This window comes from Larus michahellis, chromosome Z (assembly GCF_964199755.1).
Source record: "Larus michahellis chromosome Z, bLarMic1.1, whole genome shotgun sequence".
In the NCBI taxonomy this organism is placed as follows: domain Eukaryota; kingdom Metazoa; phylum Chordata; class Aves; order Charadriiformes; family Laridae; genus Larus; species Larus michahellis.
The window spans coordinates 71,093,348-71,115,431 of record NC_133930.1 but is presented as its reverse complement, the minus strand read 5'-3'; the positions used below and the strand labels follow the sequence as shown (position 1 = coordinate 71,115,431).

The 22,084-nt window shown below is 40.3% G+C and overlaps 1 protein-coding gene across 1 annotated transcript in view; it reads right to left on the bottom strand.

The window, feature by feature from the left end:
• The window catches only part of DGKQ (diacylglycerol kinase theta), a 93,238-nt gene that overhangs the window by 51,090 nt on the left and 20,064 nt on the right, over nt 1–22,084 (bottom strand). Inside the window, exons 2-5 of the mRNA XM_074569598.1 lie at nt 14,554–14,633; nt 5,276–5,375; nt 937–1,022; nt 75–200 (exon numbers count right to left, since the gene is read on the bottom strand). Of these exons, the coding sequence (XP_074425699.1) occupies nt 75–200; nt 937–1,022; nt 5,276–5,375; nt 14,554–14,633 (392 nt within the window). The remainder of the gene's footprint in view (nt 1–74; nt 201–936; nt 1,023–5,275; nt 5,376–14,553; nt 14,634–22,084) is intronic.

The window sequence follows — 22,084 nt, the reverse complement described above, 5'->3', positions numbered from 1 at the left end:
AAGTGTTTAAATAAGAATGTGCATATAGACATATACATATGGTTCCCACAACTGTACAAAACAGCACAACGTACCAGGATGCCACACCATTCACATCTCATGCCAGAGAGCACCTCTGAAGAGCCACAGGTTTTTTTGCAAACTTCGCAGCGAGCACTGGAAGAAAGGTTTCCCTCCCTCCAGTGGTGGTGGTAAGTATCCTGGGGGAACACACCACGACTTAGCATTACACAAAATAAATACAGAAGCATCTTCAACCTAGCTTTAAAGTCAGCAATTCAAGCAGCTCTGAGGAAACAGCAACACAGACCACGACGTTCAGTATTCTCTCACTATAAACATGAACCTGAACAATCTTATATTTCACCAAAAGAAGTTTATCAAACTATCAATAAATTTGTCACCTAGTGCTTTTTTTCTTCACAGTCCACCAAAACCAATATTCTTTAAAAAAAAAAATCCTGAAAGGTCAGTTTTATGCACGTGTTTTACAGTGAGAATCTAGGCAGTTTTGCCTCAGACAGACTGCAGGAAGCCTGAGGAACATGACAATGTTTGCCAGGGATGCAATGCATCCAACTGCTCAACATACAGAAAAAAAAGAGTTCCACGCCAGCTGCTGCAACGCAAATTTTTAGACAAGATGCTTTATTTTTTTTTCTTTTTATTTAAGATGTTGTATACATTGCACAGACTTTTCAGCTTCCATAAGCACCATGAATGCGCCAGAATTTAAGTTCATCCGGCTATCTGCGATGCATGCTGAAGCCACACCTTTCCTTTGCCAGCCAACAAGCTGGCACAAAAAGCACAAAAGTGCTTTGATAATTGGCAGCATGTAAAAGAAAAGGCCAAAAGTCCTTCACCCTCCTCTAGCCCATGTTTTCACACCCGAAATGCACGACCACTTTGTGCTGCAGAGGCATCGTCACTTACGTGGTCCTGGTGCCCGTCCTGGTGACACTGCCGGCAGTCACTGCAAGCAAACAGGACACAGTCTGTGTGCACATGTAGCTCACAAACTAAAAACATGAAAACAAGAAAACTTCTGTAAGCTGGAAACTCCGGGATTTTTTGCAGTTCCTCCCTGTCCACCTCCATCCCTCCAAGACTTCTTTCACTGCACCACACTTTCTTTCCTTTGTGCACTTTTCTGTTGAGCAAAGCTAGGCAATAGAAGTTTATCAGCACTGTCCTGCGTGTTGCTCCATTTCCTTTGTGTTAAACTGATGCAGCAAGTGTAAGAAAAGGCTGAGCTAATTTTGCTCACAAGCACTTGCCATATTTCCTCCAATACGGCAAGTTAAATTTTTAACAATTGTTTGGCTTATTACAGCTTTGTCTCGCAGTTTCACAGGAACCTCTGCCTACTCCAGCGTAATCGTGCCTGAAGTCTGCTTTGATTTAACCAAAGCAAAAAAAAAAGCTGAATGTTAGAAGCATTAACAGAAAGAGAGACACTCAACTGATTTAATTTTAAACCTGACCAGAATAAACTGGTATGCTCATGTCTGGGAAGATCTGTCCAAGCTATGTCTGCATATGGTAAATCACCATTTCATTGTCAGGAAAAGGAAAATAATAATTTTTTCAGCACACTCTCCTAAGTAAGCTTAACATTATCTCCCAAAATACCTGTTAGATACTGTAGTAGGAAGACGTTTTAGCGAAGCCTATAAAAGCTTTAGGCAAGTTTGGTTTTGGATAAAGTACTTTCATTATTTAAAAGCTGTCTTGAAGTATCAGATATGAAAGAAAAGAGAATCTACAAAAAAAAAAAATACCCAAGCTAAAATGCTGCAAAGGATCAGTCATTAAAAAGAATACAACCAAAAGACCCCAATACCCAGCTTCACTACTTCAAGAGTTAGGAAAGTTCTCCATAAACCTCATAGACAGAGATGGCTGAAAAAGATCCTCCTCTAGCTGCTTTTTTAAGACTTGCATACACAAGTAGTCTGGGAAGGCATCCTATTTTTTGTTGAGTAAATGAAAGTAGAGAGGCAAGCATCAAATTCTTCAAATATTTTTATGTACGGCTCAAACAGGTTATTGCTCCAAGCACATCACAAAAATCCGAAGACTGTAACCTGAAGACTGGAGGGTGGCAACTGTGTATTAGCTACACATTAGCTGAATAGCTGAACGTATTTTGAAGACAGTATTAAATGACACAAAGAATAATACCTTACTTTGAAATCGCTCTTTGGGCTGGCTATCAGCACTAACACCGTCTTATTCTAACCCCACAGAAGACCATGACCTACCACCACACCAAAGCAAAGTCTTTTTTTAACAGGGCTTATTACAGCTTTGTCTCGCAGTTTCACAGGAACCGCTGCCTACTCCAGCGTAGTTGGAGTCAACCGCTTTCATATGAGGTGTGACACAGTCCCTCCACCGCCCACATTTCTCTGTATTCACAGATATAACAGGAATATTCTACGGTTTTGCCAATTCAGCTACCAGGCAAGCTAGATGCTTTGAGTGATACCCTTACTAATAGCAAAAGTTTCCGTAGACCAAATTACAGCTTCAAGGAATTAACTGAAGTGTTAGGTTTTTTAGCGTTAGTTCTGCTAACGCAGGCATACACTGCCCTTTGCTATGCTTTGTAGAGAACAGAGGGGTGTTCTTCTTCCCCTTGGTTTAATTCGCATCTGCTGCTTCTAACACCACCCTCAATTCAGAATTAATAAGAAAATGTGTGCCTGAGAAGGGCAGGAGTGTCACAGGAGTTAAATCTTTGAGAGCTATCCCGCAGATAGGAAAAGTAACACAGTTTAGTGTGTAAAGATCAACTCAAATCAGAGGGCTTACAAAAAAGAAGTTTAATCGTTATCAGCCCTTCCATAATCTACACAACTTTTTAACTCATAACAGGATGAAGTTTTCTGTTCAAGCTCATCATGACAGTGCTGTGACTTCCTTTATAATTGCCAAAAAACCAAACTGGTTAATTTCAGACACATAAACTTGGCAGAATAATCTTTAAAATGTTAACTGCCTCCCTCCACAGTAAATTTGCTGCTTCCGGTTGATGCTTAATAAGAAACTTTTGTAAAGGATCCAACACTAAAAAAAAAATAAATGTTTGGGTTATTCCCTTTCCTTTTTTTTTTCTTTCCAGCTCTTCTCCTTGGAAAGAAAAGGGAAAGCAACTCTCACCATCATGAGTCCAGGTTCAACTGTTACCAGTGAATTCTACAGCAAAAAATAGCTATCCAAAGCCATTATTAATTGTCAGCAGAATTTGGAGTCCAAATATTGTACTTTTTGCCAATGAAGTGTATGTACTAATCTCACCCCAGGTTAATATACATGCGAGCTGATTTTTGAGAACGGATGCCTCACCATGCACTCACAGAGTTTACTACTTTTCTGAAAATTTTCAACTTCTTTTCAAGAAATTTATTTTATTGTAAGATATAGAGTCCAAAATAAGTTAACTTATATTATTTTAAAAGCACATCTTACTATGTCAATCATTTGCTTAGAAAAGGTAACTTCATCTTAACCCTCTTTTCTCTCTTAATTACAGCAAAGATTACAGGAAAAATTATTTAAATTCCAGTTATCAGAAGAGATTGTCATAACCAACAGTACACTTCTACTATTAAACTAAGTCATCAGAAGTAAGCAAAAAAAGGAAGAAAGTTCTACATTTCCATCTGGATTTAAAAGCTCTACAGCTTAAAACAGCTGACTTCTAAAACAAAATTCTGAAAGTATTTTCGAAGAGCAAAGGAAGAATCGTGTGCGTTTTATGAACCTCAACCGCCCTTTTTAAGCTACATTTTGGAAAAGTATCAGAGAAAGAAGTTGTAGACTTACTGGTATTCTGAAAACGGGATAGCAAACAAGTCACACCACACAAAACAAGGAAACTGTTTAATCCATGCAAGGCACACAACTCAGAACCTTCACCGAACCAGAAAAAAAAATGTTTGGGCATTTGTAATACCTAAATATAACATGGGCTTTCATGTGCTTCTTGTTTAATTAACACTTAAATGGAAACATCTGAAAAAATGAATATTCCCTTGCAACTGGTACAACGCTAATACAATAGAATTAAGAAAGTAAGAGTATGAAAGCAAAACATAGAAAGCTTTAACTGAAACAGATCACTAAACCAAAGGTATTTTCAAGAGTTAAGAGGACATAGGTATCGAAAATTTTCTTTTCAAATTCTCTGTGTTTATCTTATGCCACACAATTTCTGAGGTTTATTAAGGTAGACCATCAGAAAAGACTGTGCGGTATCTGCAGCTCTCTGACCTCACACCAAATATCCAACTCAGACGGTAACTGTATTAAGTGACAGATCCCCACTAGCCAGAAGAACATAGTTTAGATTCGTTATGCAACTCACCAGACAAAAGCAGAAACAAAACCACTGCACCATTGTAAGTCTAAATGCCCTGCTTGGTTTTTTTTGGGTTTGGTTTTTTTTTTGTTTTTTTTTTTTTTAAACAGTTCACAGGTAATACTCCTTTAAAATACTAAATTCTATTCAACGTCACACCACCAACTGAACAACAACTACTAGACGTTCAAGACAGGGGAGACAAGGGAGAATTAAGGAGTTGCCCCACGTCAAAATCAGTCAAGTACTCATGCCAACGTGTATTTCAAAGAAAAATTCTGGTGTTTGGGTGATTTCTTTAATCACTGTTTTTTCAGAGAACCCATATCAGAACACTCAGAGCAGTACTATTTTGACAAATAATATTTTCAAGTATCTTTCCATTGAAGGCACCCCATCCCCATTACAAGCAACAGATATCTGAGACCAGTAACATAGAAAAGTTATATTCCATTCTTTTGTAGAAAGGGGGAGGTTTTAGAAATATGAATACCTGATAATTCTCTCTATCAAAAGCTTCCATTGGAAACAGAAATAAATTACCTCAACAGAAGAAGTCTTTCTTTTGCCATAATAGCTTCTCATTCTTTGTACATTTCGGGCATGAATTCATTGCACACCTTCAACGCCACAGACTTGCTCAAAGTAAATTGGGGGGAAAATGAAAGAGCATACACATTTGAGAAAGTCTGTGGTTTATTGATATTAAATGATTTATTATTCCTTAATTTGAAGTACCCATTTCCACTATCAGTGAGCGGATGATAAACAATCAAAAATCTCTCAAACACAGTAAGTGCATATGTGCGTGTGTATACACACACACCCTCAAAGGTACACACGTGAGCAAGTGTACATTTCTGGATAACACACAGATGGCTATACAAGTAGTGTTTTTTCAGTTACCTTCACATCGAAAGGCAGGTGACTCTAGTGACTTTCTGCACACAGTGCAAAACTTTCTTTTGTAATGTCCTGGAGGCCCAAAACAGTGTGCAACTGGAACCTGCCAATGAAGAATGCATAAGACATCATCAGCCACAACTTTCAAAGTGCCAGTTACGATTCATAGAAACTGCTTTATCATGCAAGACAGGACAGTATACACAACATAGACTTAACTAAGCCCGAGAACAAACATAAAGGCAAATCGTCCTTTTAAAATAAATTTCATACTTAAAAATACATTTAAAATACTTTATTATAAATAATTATTTTAAATATTTTTTTTTACGTCTTTCATTTTAATATGTAACATTTTTAAGTGCCAGTCAGCTTCTTGATGATCCAGTGCCATGAATCCAAAGGTTTCCTTTGGGTTCAGTGCCATGCGACTTACCCGGAGTCACAATTTTTCTCCTAAGTATTCTTAATTGAATCAAGGATGATTAACAGTATACAAAACACCCTAAAGACAATTTTTAAAACCTCAGTGCTGCCACAGTCCAGTACTCTCCACGTGCCTCCCACCTCTTCTCCAAATAGAGCCCAGCCAACGGGCTGATCAGAAGAAAGGCATCAGTCTGCCCCCGCGCCCCAAAAGCTTCAAAGCCTGGATGGTACAGAGACACAGCTCCTGAAGTACGTCCATACTGAGGTTCCTGTTGACTGCAGGTGGAACATGACGCGTTTCAATATTCTCTTGCCAACAGCTGTACCAACAGTTTTAGCAAATATATTTCTGGTATACTATTCACTTATCCTAAAAAGGTAGCCGTTTTTTCTTGTTTAGTGATTAATAATGAAGACTGGAAGTGATCTTACCAAAAGAACAACAGAAGGAAAGATGAAAAATGAGTAAGAAACATACTCGAGCTTCATACTTGTTCTAGAGACCACTATTCTACAAGATACACACCTTTGTTAAACTGACATTCACATTAGAAGAAGCATAACTGCATCTTTAAAATTTAGAATCCAAATGACTTCCACAAAAGTCTGACATGACTTAGGTGTTTAGTTTTAGCATCTCACACGCCCTTCGTGATATGACAACTGTATCAAATTTATTTTCTGGTTCTCGCATCACAAAAACAAAATAAAAAAATATTGCCAGTAAAGGCTGACAAATGGTTACTTAGGAGTGAAATGAAATTAATAATTCCCAGTAAAAAGTTGGAAATTATGACTTAAGATACACATAGTCACAGATAGCTTCGTTTCCACCTGGATACACTAGTAAACAGTCCTCCAAAGATACTGGCATAGAAATGCAGGCTTTTCATTACTGCCACAGAAACGTTCTACTGAAGAAAGAGGACGCTCCGTAGACTAAAGGATCAAAGTAGAGTTTTGTGAAAAACGGGGTTTATTTTGGGAAAGACTGTGAGAAGACTTTGACAAGAGTCAACCTTACTGAGGGTTTGTCTCTACTTATCTACAACACTCAAGGGAAGCAGACCAAGTCAAAATTCTGCAGCTGTTCAGGACCCTGGTGACAATCCTCTGAAGTCTCAAGTCACTGCCGAAAAGAAGGGAAGGGAACAACTTGCTGATTGAAATGTTGGTTAGAAAAAAAAAAATAAATCTGTTCCTTCAACTTCTTCCCTTCTGAAACAAGCCAAAGAAACTCTGTTTATTATGACTAGTCTTTCTAGCTTGCTTTAGAAGTGACAGGTATGTGACAGAAGTGCAGAGCCTGGTGGGAAATGGGATGGGAGTAAGATGGAAAAAGAGAAAAGGTAAAACGGCAAGTACAACATAACAAACTCATCAATCACATCATGTTCCTCCCAGCAGTTCCCTACATTTCTTTGTTGCTGAACAAGTTCCAAGCACCCAATACCTTAAATAAAAAAAAAAAATAATAAAAACTCAGACTGGGAACGCCAGTGAGGCAGCATGTCAGAACATGAAACGTTATGTATTGTTCTTTAATTTATATCCACCTGCATAAGTACAGCAAAGTACAGACCCATAAGGTGGCCTACAGACAGAAAATTAATAATTGATGAGTTTAAAACCACTTTTTCAATACAACTACATAAATGACTTTATGCAAACCACTAAAATCGATTTCCACAGAAAAATACAGAAAATTTCTGCTAGTAATGCCATTAAATGACATCTAAGTGCCCTTACAGTATTGATCAGAAGCCCATCAGCAGAAAGTATAGTGGTAATACTCCAGTATAAGCTCCAGAATGACTTTGCATTCATGGACAACATGCGCCTAGTTCCTATTTTGTTTCCTGCCATCTGTTAAGAAATCCAGAGCATTACAGAACGTCACACGTTTCTGTAGAAGTTCATAATAGCCTGTAATAAAATTTGATCCTATAGAAACCTAAAACTTAGATTCTAACCCCTTCAGTGCAATCTGTGTGAGCGCACAGCAGTTCTGCATCATACAGAAAGAGCTGCAATAAACTGCTCTTAACTTTCAAACTTTAGAAGAAAAAGAAAGGATAGAATTGTTTTCTTTCCATAGTGCCTTTCAAAATTGTTCCTCATCCTGAAATGCCACAGGGTGTCAAGCAATTGGCCAACAGCAGATCATGAATTTAAGCGTTCTTCCACTGAGGTGGAATCACTATGCGCAGAGCAGGCCCAGCTACCACCTAAACCCCTCCGGTTCACGGATGGAGTCAGGCCAGGTCAAGTCTCACTGCTCTGCAACATTCCGGATACCTCATCAGGGAAAAATACAGCTCCAGGAAGGCCTTTTCTTCACCCAGCTGCCGCTCCTTTTCTACCAGCTCAGGTAGAAGAAAGTTTTTAGCCTGAATCCTGAGCCAAAGACTTCCAGGCTCAAAGGGGAATGAGAGAAATACTGATATACCAAATGCCAAAGAGAAAGCTGCTGTCTTTCGCTGTCTTAAAAAAGAACAACCTACTAAAAACTTTTCCTAGGCCTGTGTCTAAATATTATTGTGCCCACGCATCTCCTTCCCCATCACATCAGAGAGACTCGCAGTTGGCAGGACTTTGTAAAGCACACCGGAGATACTGAGAAAGCAGGGCTGAAGGACCTACAGTAGCATGGGGCTGATCAGCTTCCAAGCAGAAAAGGGGACACAGAAATAAGGATAAAAACACAATAGCCTCCAAAGGTTGAGCAAAAAGGAAATTAACTCAAGGTCACTAGTTTTCAGTTCAAAAATACTGTGGCATTTTAAGGATAATCACAACCAGCTTGGAAGCAACCACTTTCATGAAATGCGCACAAGGGCAGCCACACGGGGTCTTTCACAAAGACTGCACTCAACATTAGTCAAAAAAACCCTGCTGATACAAATTTAAATGGTGTTTCTTCAACAAGAACTTCTACGGATTCTGATGTTTCCAGTGCAAAAGTACTTCCATATCTAAAGCTGCTAAGGTTCATGCTGACACCAAAAAAACCTTTGCTCTATAGAGAGGTGATCACAACTGAGTACACCCCATGATTATTCTGTTCGGGTTAATTAAGTGTCTAGACCACACCCTCTCTGAGAGAAGCTAACAGCTTTGTGATTCAACTTTGCCCATTATTGACATCTTTTCACTTACTTACTACTCAGGAATCACAAAGAGCACTTTAGTTTGTTTGTAACCTGTCTGCTTTAATAGCAGAAGATTTCTGCAACTTAAATACACTGTATGCACTTGAATGCACTCCACTTCTACTTTTTCCTTCTAGGGACAATGCCCGTTAATTACTAGTCAGCTGTGTCCAAATTGGTATTCTTCCTCTGAGCCCTTGATACATCAGTTGGTGTTAAAAAGGAACTTTAGGTACATGTTTCATATGGAAATTCTGAAATTAGATAAGAAATACAAAATGTTAAATGGTGTCTCAACATATCACAGGACAGGAGAGACGAGAAAAATCAAATACTTAGTTATAAAAATTTTAATTGGGGCTGATGGAAGGGAATAATGCATACAACCATATGCAACCTAACCATATACAGGACTCTTTTTCTCCATCCTACAGATCTCTGACAGGACACTAGGCCTTACCTACAGGCCCTCAAGGACACTTCATGATAGGAACTATACAGTGAATTCCAGACCATTTCAAATCAGGAATATATGATATTTCTACTAGAAAACAAAACTTGTATAAGAGCTTTCCAGTGCAATTAAGAGTTGCTTGGACTAGCACTGTTTGTACTGGAAAGAGAAAACGATGTGCAAAAGACAAGTCACTCCTTGCTTTTATTACTACAGAGGAAATCAATGTCCATCTCCTTTTATCAAGATAAAGATTAAGAATTAAAAGAAACAAACATAGTGACATCCCATACCACTCCTGAATGTGAGGAGTCATTGATACAGCTACAGGGCTTGTCTCAGAGTTCACAGGCTACCAGGCAGCTTGCATCAAGTTTCAATACCGCATAATAAACTCTCCTCAGTTGATGAACTCGGGGGTGCCAGCTCTTCCCTTTAACCTCAGCGTTAAAGAGACTATTGCTTTGGGGAGGAAGAGGAGGAAACTTTGGTGCCCTGCCAAGAATGCCAGCAAGCAGTTTTACCCATCATTTGGCTTCTAAATTATGCCGTGTGGCTGACACACTCCAAGCGACTGCCTTGCTGAAACAACACAAGCATGGGTCAAGTGTTGAAGAACTAGAGACGGACCTTCTCATAGAAGGTGGTCAGGGCTATCCAGAAAGTGCCCAGGTAGAATCATACAATGCTTTGCGTTGGAAGGGACCTTTAAAGGTCAAAGGTCATCTAGTCCAACCACCCTGCCATGGGCAGAGGCATCTTCAACTAGATCGGGTTGCTCAGAGTCCCATCCAACCCATTATCCAGGAGGGCACCTATCATCTCTCTAGGCAAACTGTTCCAATGTTTCACCACCCTCATTGTAAAAAATGTCTTCCTTGTATCTAGTCTGAATCTACTCTCTTTAAGTTTAAAACCGTTATCCCTTGTCCTCTCGCAACAGGCCCTGCTAAAAAGATCAGCTTGGGGTCCAACCGCTGTTAGGACAACCTGTGTCCTAACCCTCTCATCAGCAAAGCCTCTTGATCACGGATAGTTAAAAGGGGAAAAAGAGAGGGAAGCACAAACTTTCACAAACTTGCTTTTATAATATATAAAAGAGGAAAAATATTAAGCATATATTTTCTGGGTCAAGTTCATGTTACAGATCTAACTCTGCCACCGCCACCATCAAAAAGATACAATAAGAGGGGCAGGAAAAAAAGTCTCTTGATTGATGCATGCCAAATATACAGTAATTTGAAGATGAGATGTAACATTAATATGCCAACCAGTTTATTCACAAATACTACATTTCAGCCTGTTTTCTATGACAGTCTGCAGGTTCAGCAAGCATTCACTGCAGCGTTTTTTAACCCATGTTGATATAAAACCTCCAACACCTGCAACTACAACCAAGGAATGATTTTCCAAAATCGGATTCTGATTTTTCCCCCCCTGTCCTCTCCAGAACTCCCACTGAACCCAACCACACCAAATTCTTCCCAGCTTGCCGAGCTCTTTCACGTTTGTTAAAGTGTCTACGAGTCATTTGCAACAACATTCCTTAAACGCTAATTCTCTGAGACACTCACACAAAAATCCATCAGACATTTCGGACAGCTGCATGAAACGGGGGGATTTATTATTATAAGGCAAGTGAAACAGCAACCAAACCTTCATGGTCTTTGTCTCGCACTTTGTTGGAGCCGCCCATTGCTTCTTGGGCAGGGAACAGAGGTAGGGAGAGAAAGAAAACAAAAAAGAGGTTGTGTCCCAGTACCGAAATCCTTCAGCTGCTGAAAAATGAGATGCTGCTGTTGTGTATACAAAGTATGAAGTCCAATACAGAACAGATTATCAGAAGGGGGGCTAGGCGGATTTGCCCTAACTCGAGTATCCTTTTTTCCTCTCTTCTGCTTTCAGTTCATGAGGAACTGACCCAACTAACCACCTGCACACAGATGAATCCAGCAGCCAGAGGAAGTGATTTAGGTCAGCAGACAAGGGCAACACCTGCTTGCCCAAGCAGAGACCTCTGCAAGCACCACAACCTGCCCATTCACCATCACAACCCATGAACGAAGCAGCTCCCCACGTTCTGAACTACAAAGCCAGTTTTATTTTTAGCACAGAAAGCTTCAAGAGAAGCTGATGACCTAAACCAGCATTTTTCCATTCCAGACAACCTGGCTTTAAAAACAAAAGCACACAAGAAAGTTTCATGAGCAGCCTGTCAACCCTTCTTGAAGTGGAAATGTTTAGAAACCATCACAGCAACGCACCAACACAACAACAAGGAAAAACAAGCATAACAACTGCCAAACTTGACTAAAACCACTTTTAATATACTCGCATTTCCATTTAGTTTTCAAAGAACAAACACGCATGCACTTCTAAGGCAAATCTAAGGAGTAAAAAACTTGTAATACAGCTTCAATTCCAAACTAACAAGGGAAAATAAAACTTCACATTTCACACCCCATCAAAGAGGGTTTGTTTTCACTGTTGTTTTGGTTTTTGTTGGGTGTTTTGTGGGTGGGGAGTTTTTTGCCTCTTTTTTTCTTTGTCTTTTTTTTTTGGTGTTTATGGGTTTTGGGGGGTTTTTTTTTTGGTTTGGTTTAGTTTTTACACATACCTCAGAGTAGGCAAACACTTACTGGAGCGTAGGGGAGAGAAGGTTTGAATTTCTAAAAGTTCCTGAGACCTTACCAGTGAAACAAATAACGTCCCATGCAAACCACAAAAACACAAACTTGTTCAGAAGACTGATCCATGAAGTCTTGTTTTGAAACATCATGACTGGGATCCAGTTCTGGAATACTAAATGCAGATGATAATGATTAACAATAGTGCAAAAAAATTGTAAGTGCAGCCTGAAGAGTGAATTCATCAGGAATGACCTGAGGCTGGAGCAGCCATGGCATGCTTGTAACCCTGTGGGCTTTTACTTGACCCTGGGAAGCAAACCCTACTCTCAGGGATAAAAGTTTCCATGAAAACTCTGCTAAAAAATTATTCTCTGACAGTTTGACTTAGTATCAAATGACACACACACTCTGGTGAGCTTTAACAATTACCATCTTCTCCGGATGAAATCCAGAGGATGAAAAAAAACCCAACTCATTTCTGTAATACACTGACTATTGACATACTAGAAGGAACTATGAGAAGAAAAATCCCACCAGTCTTCCCTCTTACGTCAGACCTTTTCATAAATAAATAATAAATAATCTGAAAGGAGAGCAGGGAGATTAAGAAAACTTTCCACACGTTCTATAAACGATTATAATTTGGTTTTTGCTCTGTTATGTTTTTTAGGCAAATGCCAAGTTCAATATTTACTTCGACAGAGCCTGCACGCAAAACCATGTCTCCCATACGGCAGACTTCACTTGCACAGCAGACCAGGATTAATGCAACTTGGATGACCACGTCAAGGAGGACAAGATCATCCAGAAATAAAAGCATAATCCAGTATTTTCAAAACATAATCATTATCACTCAACACGGATAACACACAAGACTCTTTGCAGCTAAATACAGCAACGCTGAACTGCAAACAGCATTGAGGGCTGACACCACCACTCATATAAAACAAACTCTACCACAAAGCAAGGATTGTTAGATTTTATGTGTAAACAATAAACAATTAGATAAAATTCACGTGATAGAGCATGTAGAGAATGGGGACTGGGAAAAAAACAAAAAAAACCTACACTGACATCCGTGACTGATGCGAGTGGAAACATTAGGAAGTTCAAATCCAGGATTTTTACCATGCAAAAGCAAAGGAACAAATATTATTTTGAACAATGAATTATATTTAGAGCAAATTCACAAAAGAAGCAACTCACAAATGTTTGCAGCTCTCACACTCTGAATTAAACGAATGTTTCCCAGTTGGATTTGTACCATCCACCCTAAAGGCCCTTGCGAAGATACCTATATCATCTGACGCATCGTTTCTTTTCCCATGCTACAAGGGCTGATCGCCAGCATACTGAAACAGTAATAGATGCTAAATCTTAGTAATAGCATTTCCCACTATCTACATGTCCCTTTACTGTGCATTCTAAGACTTAGAGTAGTATTTCTTACTATTTCACCGGCAACTTTCAATGCCTCAGACACCTTTTTGACACATAAGTTATACCACTCAAGATGCAAAGTATGTGGGGAAGAGGAAGTGTGTAGCAAAACCTAGCAGCATTATCATCTAGACAAAGCAAACGTAAGAAAAACGAGCGGCTAACTTCTCTCTATCCAGTTCCTGTAAGTCAAGTTACATATTGTTTCGAACTTTCCCATCTCACCCCCTACACAGGTTTCCACAACATAAAGGAACTTGTAAAGCTTTTTAGGATACAAAGAAGGGAATTAGTTTCCCATCACAGGTTCCCAAACGTACACAATGTATTCCCATAAATGTGCTTTTAGTCAGTGAGGTCTGTAATGCACATGATTCTGATTTTACAGCCATGTCTCATTTGACTTTTGCATATGGCTCCTTAAGGTATTCGTAGTGTTTTACTATTTCTCTACTAAGTTTCTCTCTCCTTCTTCCTTTTTTTTTTTTCCTCCTTTGTCATCCTTTCCCAAGTGGATATTACACTTTGTTTTCTCTTCAATTTAGCTTCTTAATAACTTCGGTGCATCCTATTGTCTTCTTTAAAGTTGATTAATCTTTCACATCCTTTAAAACCAACCTCTTAAGCATGAAGTCTTGTGGGAGAAAAAGTCACAGGGCATCTGAAAACAAGTACTTTATTAAGTTTGCTTTGTTACCAACAAGCAAATTCTTAAGATGCCGCAAGAAGACAAACACAGCCCCTTCACTAGGCAGAGTAGCTTCTGCAGTTTCTCAGTACAGTGTAATTGCTGTAAAAACTTTGATGCTGTACAGAGTTTTTGTTTAGTATGACACATGGTATGATTTTCTGAGAGCACTGATATCAATCAGTCACCCCACTCCATTACTGCGAGGCTTCCAGGTAATGACACACAAGTAAGAACATCTAGTAATGTTCAAAGAATGCAAATAACTGCTCTTCAAAGACAGACTATCCACAGTTGCCCATAGCAGGGACTTTTCAAAGGAAATGCAACTTTGCCTTTGAGCAGCTATGAAACCCTCAGTGATGACTAACACAATTGATTTAAGCATTACGCTATTAACAAGCCACCACTGTACCATACCATGTTCATTAGTGATAAATCTGTGACATTATCCCAAGAAAGGGCCAAGGCAGCTTGTGCTTACTCACCCTTACAAGGCTGGGAGCAATACATGAGCATGGTATCTTGACATTCTTGAGGCACTTTTCATGAGACATGAAGTTACAAACTGTAGAAATAAAGTAAGAACCATGAGCAAGTCTTCACAAACATGGGACTTTGTGAAAAACAAACAAACACAAAAATCATATGGAGCCAAATACAATCAGGAACACATCTTTTTAATGACATTTGCTCTCCCTTAGGTTTGAGAACGTACATGACTGTCACAATTCTTGCAGTGGGTGAACTCCAGCTCATTTTGTTACTAAGATGTTGGCAATGGAAAAAGAAGGAGAGTTTATCCCAATGCATTACAGGCCTACAACAAGTCATGCCCTCCCACACTCTTTCTCCATAAGCACCAAAACGAGCTCTTACATTTCAAATGAGATTTTAAACAGTCATAAGTCCAAAGCAGCTCTTTCATGTAGCCAATGCAGATGGACATGTTTGAAAGTGAATTATTCTATAAACTAGCGCATGTCACAGGAATAAATGGGAGAAAACACAGCACTGTTACCCACTGAGTGTAACGGATGAAGGAAACAAAATTAAAGGTCACCAGTTGCATGCAGCTTTGAAAGTCAAGAGCAACTAATTATTTCTTTAACTGTGGAAAAAACAGGTTTCGAATTCCACCCAAGCTCCACAAAGCATGCTTTCAATCAAGACAGTGTTTGAAAAAAATAATTTCTCATGGGGGTGATATTTTCCACAGCTTCTTACCACAGATTTACATTATGTTAAGCTGTGCAAGGAAAACAAGGGATTCTTTATTTCATTCCTACCGCTTTGCTTTTATTAGGAATTAAGAAGCCAAGCAGCTATGGCTTTAGAGTCCTGCTCCTCTCAGAATTACCCTCTACCAGTTCAAGCGTGAAGCCTGGACACACATGCTCAGGCCCTGACCTCTCCCATGGAAGCCCAGACCTCTCCCAGTGCCTGGGCAGAAGATCACTTGCCAGTGGCAACTGTTGCTGTACGCAGGAGGTTTTCGCACGTCCCTGCTTTTCAGAAGCACACTGTACCGCTTCTGAAGTTTCACCAGCAACTGAGAAAAACCCCATGCGCACCAAGCTTCCCACCTGCAGCCCACTGCCGTTACTGATTGCATGTGCCAGTGCCATCAAAAGCAGACAATTTTCCTCTCCTCACCCTTCTCCAGCTCATTGACTCCTGATTTCACAACACTCCTTCTGCCATGCCAACTCAAGCATTAAAATCCAGGTCCGCTTCTCTATGTGGCTTACTGCCAGGCCATGCAAAGTAATCTTTCCTTTTTGTGGCACAAAAAAAAAAAGAAAAAAAAAAAAAGATGACCCTTTTTACATTGGCGCTCATCTTAATGGGAGCAGCAGGCAGATGTATGTTTTTTATTAATCTGCAAGTCAGAAAAAGAAGCAGCGCTGCAAGCCACTACTGCCTACAAACATGTTATTCATCATCCGTGGTTGAACACAGAGCAATTACTGCACCGATGAAAGAAAGTGGGAACGGAGCAGATCCAAAACTTCTGCCGGCTGGGTGTTACGAAGTGTCATGTGCATCTTTAGGGTTGACAGCATTCCTGACTAAATGGGGCAGATAAGGGGTGGAAACAGTACGAAGGGACGATAAAGCAGATTCTCAGAGCTGGAAATGCAGATGCCCAACACATTTGGAGATGGTCACTGTGGAGGAAGGAGCACGCAGCCCATCAGCACAGAGGAGACCAAAGAGAACAAAGTGATTCTCCAGGCAGAGCAAAGACACATCTCCTGGTCCACAAAACAGGTACAACCCCACACAGAGAACTGGTGAATTCTTAACACACTTATGTATGTTATCACAACATGGATGTAGATGGACATAACCTACTCTCTTCTCAGGTGTCTGCAGTATTTCTACTGACGCTTTTAGGAGGGTCAGCTGGTTACTGTGAAAGCAGGTCTGCAGACAGTGCAGGAGAAAAGCTACCTGCCTGTTGCTAGCTAGTCTGAAATTTACCACATATGCCCTGCCACCAGCAGAAGACATTCGCTCCATCCATTTATTTAGGTGACCTCTTCACTGTCTCACAGGTGGTGCCCAAAGGTCAGCTGAACCTGGCTAGATGATGGGGACCAACCTCTGCAGGCAGAAGGATAGTGACAAAGGCTCCCATGGCTCCAGCCCACAAAAGGTGACAATATGAAGCTTCAAATATAAACAGGCAGCTGTCAAGAACTTCATAAAGGGGTGAGAGCTAGCCAAGGAGAATGCACCAGTGACTAATGAAATTCAGTGAAATGGCACTGTTTTCCCTCATTTTTCTGGTTCAGAAGCACGCAGGCGAGAAAGGAAAGAACAAGACAGCAAGGTGCTGCAGATTGCTCCCCAAAATTTTTATGGTCTGCAAGAAGCAGCAGGCAACTGAAGTCTGCAAGACCAGTGTATCTCCAAGTGGCTACGAGCTTTATTTTAAGCACGCACAAAATAACTCAACACACAAGTTACCCAAGCCCTATGCAAACACCTCAGAGAATTCAGAGAAGGAGGCTTTGAATCAGCCAACAGAAGCGAGGCTCCTTCCATGAGCGTGGACCTTGAGAGATGTTCTCCCTTTATTCGGACAACTCAAGTCCCCACACAATACCACTCAATTTTCTCTTTGTGGTGACAAAAGCAACAAAACATAGTTCTGTATAAAGACAGCATCTCATGGCTCAGCTGAGGGAACATCAATAGAAAAATGTACTACAAAAGAATTCAAACTGGCAACTTCTAACAAGCAGTAAAATCAAAAGGTGAATGGAGGTTTCAGACAAGGAGTAAAATAGGTGCATAAAGGTTTTAACTGCTTGACTGAGTGCATGCAGAAAAAGACAGCATGCAAAATAATTAATTTCCTAAAATTACATGGGAAAGATCGAAGCATTTGCAAAGAATCAAGTTAAGGAATATCAGGAGACAAACAGCAGGAGATCAGTGGTGCCCAAACAGAGATTGTAACATTCTACATGGAGGATTTTCATGTGTTTTTCAGGAGGTATTCACGCACCACTCCTCTGCTTGTCACACGCCTTGAATTCAGCAGGGAAGGATGCACTCTTGCTATGTGTCTTCTTCCTGTCCCACTAAATTCCTCAGGGGTTGAGGTAACTCTTACAAGTCATCATTTCGTTTTTGTTTTCCACATTCCCCAAAAGAAATAAAGAAAAAAAAAAACCAACCAACCCATCAACAAGCCAAACTGAATCATGAACAATATTTAGGGAGGAATCCTGAATTTGCATCAGTATCCCCAGAGAGGCAACACAATTAAGCCTGAAGTTTGGACAGCCATGAGTAATTTGGTGTTTCTAAAGGGGTGACCTTTCATCAGGATAAACAAGCCAGAAGACACTATGTGAAGTTTCAAGAGATGAAATGCAAAATTTTGAGGAAAAAGCATGTAAAGGGAAAGGAAGATGACAGGCTGTTCTACTTCTAGCATGAAGATTTCCTCATACATACAAACACAGTGATGGGCTACCAGCAGACACATCTATGGACTGTAAGTCAAAACAAAGCAATTTCAATTACAGCTTTCGGATACTGTATACTAAACTGCTGGTTTCACTGGGCTTGAAAGGCTGGAGTGCTCAGTGCATCCTTCAGCTCAGCATTTTAAACACTGCCAAAAGTACCTAATAGCACAGATGAAGGGAGAGACAAACACTTGAGGTATGTTTGAAGAAAACAGTGCCTGCGACCTTCAAACTGGACTTTGAATACAAGGCACCTATATCCAGGTTTAAGCTGCATGAAGCTGTACAACATTGAGGGAAAACAAACATGTGATTTCAAGAGACATTGACAGAATCCACAAAATTGTTTCCTTGCAGGTTTGGGGGACTTTAGGTAGCCTCTCTGAGCACCTGACTTTATGGTCGGGTGTACAGCACCAACTGCATTTAACAACTTTCCCTTGCTCTCCTCCTCTACTCAATAATAAGTGACTTCATTCACATGAAAAATTAGATAATCCTAATGCACAGCAAGAAGACAGGTGGCCATCACGCACCACAGGATTGCTCCTGGTCCACATCAAGCTGAGACGTGGCTTTACAGCAGTCCCTGACCATAAGCCTTCACCTCCCAGGGCCACTTCCCTATCACATTTTGTTTGACTTAGTGATTTAGTAAAGAAAAAGGTAGTATGTATGTACGGCAACACTCAGTGAACATACAGCCAGTAGCTCTCCAACATATACGTGCAAGGAAACAGAAAACATCTCTCTCCAGCCCTCCCTAGAAAGCCAAGAGATAAAAGCTGGGCATCACTATAACTCATGAGCTGTGTAACCCTTGCTAGCAAAGCAAGGGCTATTTACACCCTCCAATATGCCACACTTTTTCCGTATAACCCTTTTTCTCTCTGTCCTCAAGACAGACTTTAAAGCAGATCCCAGAAGTGGGTAGAAGGAAAAGGTGGATTATGTCCTGTACAGACTCTAGCAACGTTTTAAGTGTCCCAAGCAAATGATGGCTGGGTGAGAATTGCTTATGAAATACCAAATTTAACACATAATCATCTCCCACTTTTGAATACCGCCCAGTCCTGAGCAAAATCATAGAAGGTGTTGAAAATTACTTCTGTTTCCTCTTTGAGGAGATGTTCACCATAATTCAGTTTTGCTGTTTTTCAAATATAAGTTTATTTGTAAGTTTATATTTTAACATGTTAATCTATTTAATTTTTTTATTTTAACTTTAACAATTGTATTTATGTATCGAATTTTACATTTGCTAAACACTTTTAACGGTAGAGCTACCAAGCTGCTCTCCAAAGAGAATCAAGGAATGTCAACACAAAGACCAAAATGGATTTGATCCTCCCCTGGAAGTGTGATCAGTTTAAGGCAAGACTCACTGTGGACCAATTCACACACGTGTTCTTAACCCAAGAGCACTTCCCACATTTCCATGAGCACTTATTTTAAGCTTAACAGAAGCACCTGCAAAGTAAACTGCAATTCCTCCTCCTCCAACCCTCTGTTGTCTGGATTTGCTGTCCTGCCAATTGCCACCTGTCCCTCTGTCTCTCGTTCTTACTTCTCAACTAACTTGCGCCAGTACCACGAGCAGCAGTTACACTCTCTCCTTCTTCCAACAATTCCCTCCTGTTGTCTCCACTGCAGGGTGCTACGGACCCACGGGTTTTGCAGGAGGTGGTCTGGTGCTGACAGAGGAGCCATCACTCTTCTTGTTGACACAGGTCGCATGGAGACTCTCAAGAAGAGGACTCTCCTGCGCCCGAAGGCAGAGCAGGTTCCTGCAGCCGAGGGCTCTACCCATGCACACACTCACAGCACAGCAGACCCACAGCAAACTTCAGTAACTCCCAAGAAACAATGCAGTGTTTTGGCCAACTGCCCGTCACAGAGCCAGCTCTGGCAAAATTTCATACCCTGACATGAAGTGACAACACCGCAACTCCTCGATATTGCCCCGATGACTTGGAAAATAATTATTTACTTTTGTTCAGCGTTATCTGTGAGTGCCATAACTCACTCACTTGCATTTTATTCACCTGCACAAATTGTAACTTCCAGCAAGTGCCTGCCAACGTTTCTTCTAATCTTTCAACAAAGGTTATAGATTACTGAATGTCCTAGCTGACTAAAGGGCTTATTCTTGTTTTTAAAACAAACCATTAGCTCAGCCAGGAATGGCCTAGTAACTCAGAATTGTTTTCCCAGCTATCAGTGCACAATAAATTTTTCATTTCTGGAAAAATTGAAGTGCAATGCATTAAAGAACATACTCAGCTCATTAATGCAAATATAAATAAAACTAAATGAAAAGCAGTAATTCTCTGGGGCATCTTGTTAAATGTAAGACTTGGAAGAAGTCCCTGCCTTGGAGAGTTTACTTGACTGGATGGCCTGATACACGTAGGAGTATTACATAAATGAAAACTCTCTAAAATCCTCTACAATAAGCCCTATAAATTTACATAAACTACATGAAAGAATTACAAGGGGGATTAAAAAAAAAAAAAGGAAACAAAAATGCCTTCTTGAAGATCTAATACTGCATGAAATTCCTATGGACTTGCCAGCAGCTCAGCCACTGTATAGACAGTATAAGTTAAACTGTAATTTTATATTGTGGCACAGAGGTGGCTTTTGTGCCACTCCTCCCCATTCCTTTCCTAGTAACGTCTAGTATTTAATTTGCCTTTTTTTTTTTTTGACAATTACACACCGGGCATGTATTTCCTTGGATGCATCATTACAACTCTTAACTTCATTTCTTGCCCGATCTGTAAAAGCTGACTCAAGGCTCATCAACTTGTAAGAGTATTTTTCCCCTCTTCATATATGTCACTTCACATTCATTGACCCCAGGCAATAAAGCTGTAGATTAAAATTCATTCACTTAAAAGATTCTTCTGCATTCCTTAGCAGCTGATGTCTAATGAACTCTCAGATCTCTGCTACTCTTTGTAGAGGGGGTGGTGGGCTGTTAACAAGAGCTGAGTAGTAACATATGCCCTACTAAGCCATTGCTGCCATCAATCCACCTGCAACCTTGTTTGAGTTCATTGCTTCCCTCTATGGCTTCTGTTTGCCACCCAAACCCAGGCCTGCAGTCAGTATGGTTTTATTTTAGTGTTTCACGTACTGAATGCCAACTTTCAGTTCCAGAGGGAACCTTCCATGGGCAGAACCCTCGGTTATACCTGTCTTCTGCTAAGATGCTCAGGAAAACAAGACAAAGAAACGGCTGTGGTTATGGCTAGCAACTGACTCTGGCACTAGACTACCCTTTGGGTGGCCAGAGGAACGTTGTCCACGTTTTCTTGAGCGCATTGAAATTGTACAGGAAAAAAAAAAAAAAGCTTCTACCAGACTAAATATTGGGTAGCTTTTTTTCCAACAACATGTGTCTGCAATTGTTACAGATGATGCCCATACAAACATATCATCTTTAAAAGATTATCTTAAAAGAAAAAAAGAAACACAGTAGATGGAGAACCACAGACAAAGTCCTCATCAGGTATCTACAGTGCAACTTTACCTCTCCTATCCTGAACTGGAATGTGTCTCTGTCCTCAAAATGTATTTTAGGCCTAAAAGTTTGAAGCATTCATTTTAAAAATCAAACACATTTACAAATAGCTTCCTGGACCAGACGCAGGTGGTACAATTGTGTTCTCCTAATCTCAGCTTTACGGCAACTTCCACTCTTTATCATAAACCCCCATACCCCCAGGTTCTCTCTCCTCCATTTTCACATGACAATCTTCAAGTCATTACTGTATTTTATACATCAAATAAAACTCACCTGTAATCAAACTTTTCTTTTTCCATCTGAACAAATCCCAGCAGCTGCAAGGAGCAAGCCAACTGAAGGTGGGCAGGTCTCTGAAAAACCAAGACCATGCCCCTTAACGCTTCCTTCCCACCACACATTTCCAGACTTAGCCATGGGAAGACTGCAAGAGGCCACCGTTGCCCCAGAGTTTGTGCCCCAAGAGAGGGGCAACTGTTTGAAGAGAAAAGGTACACA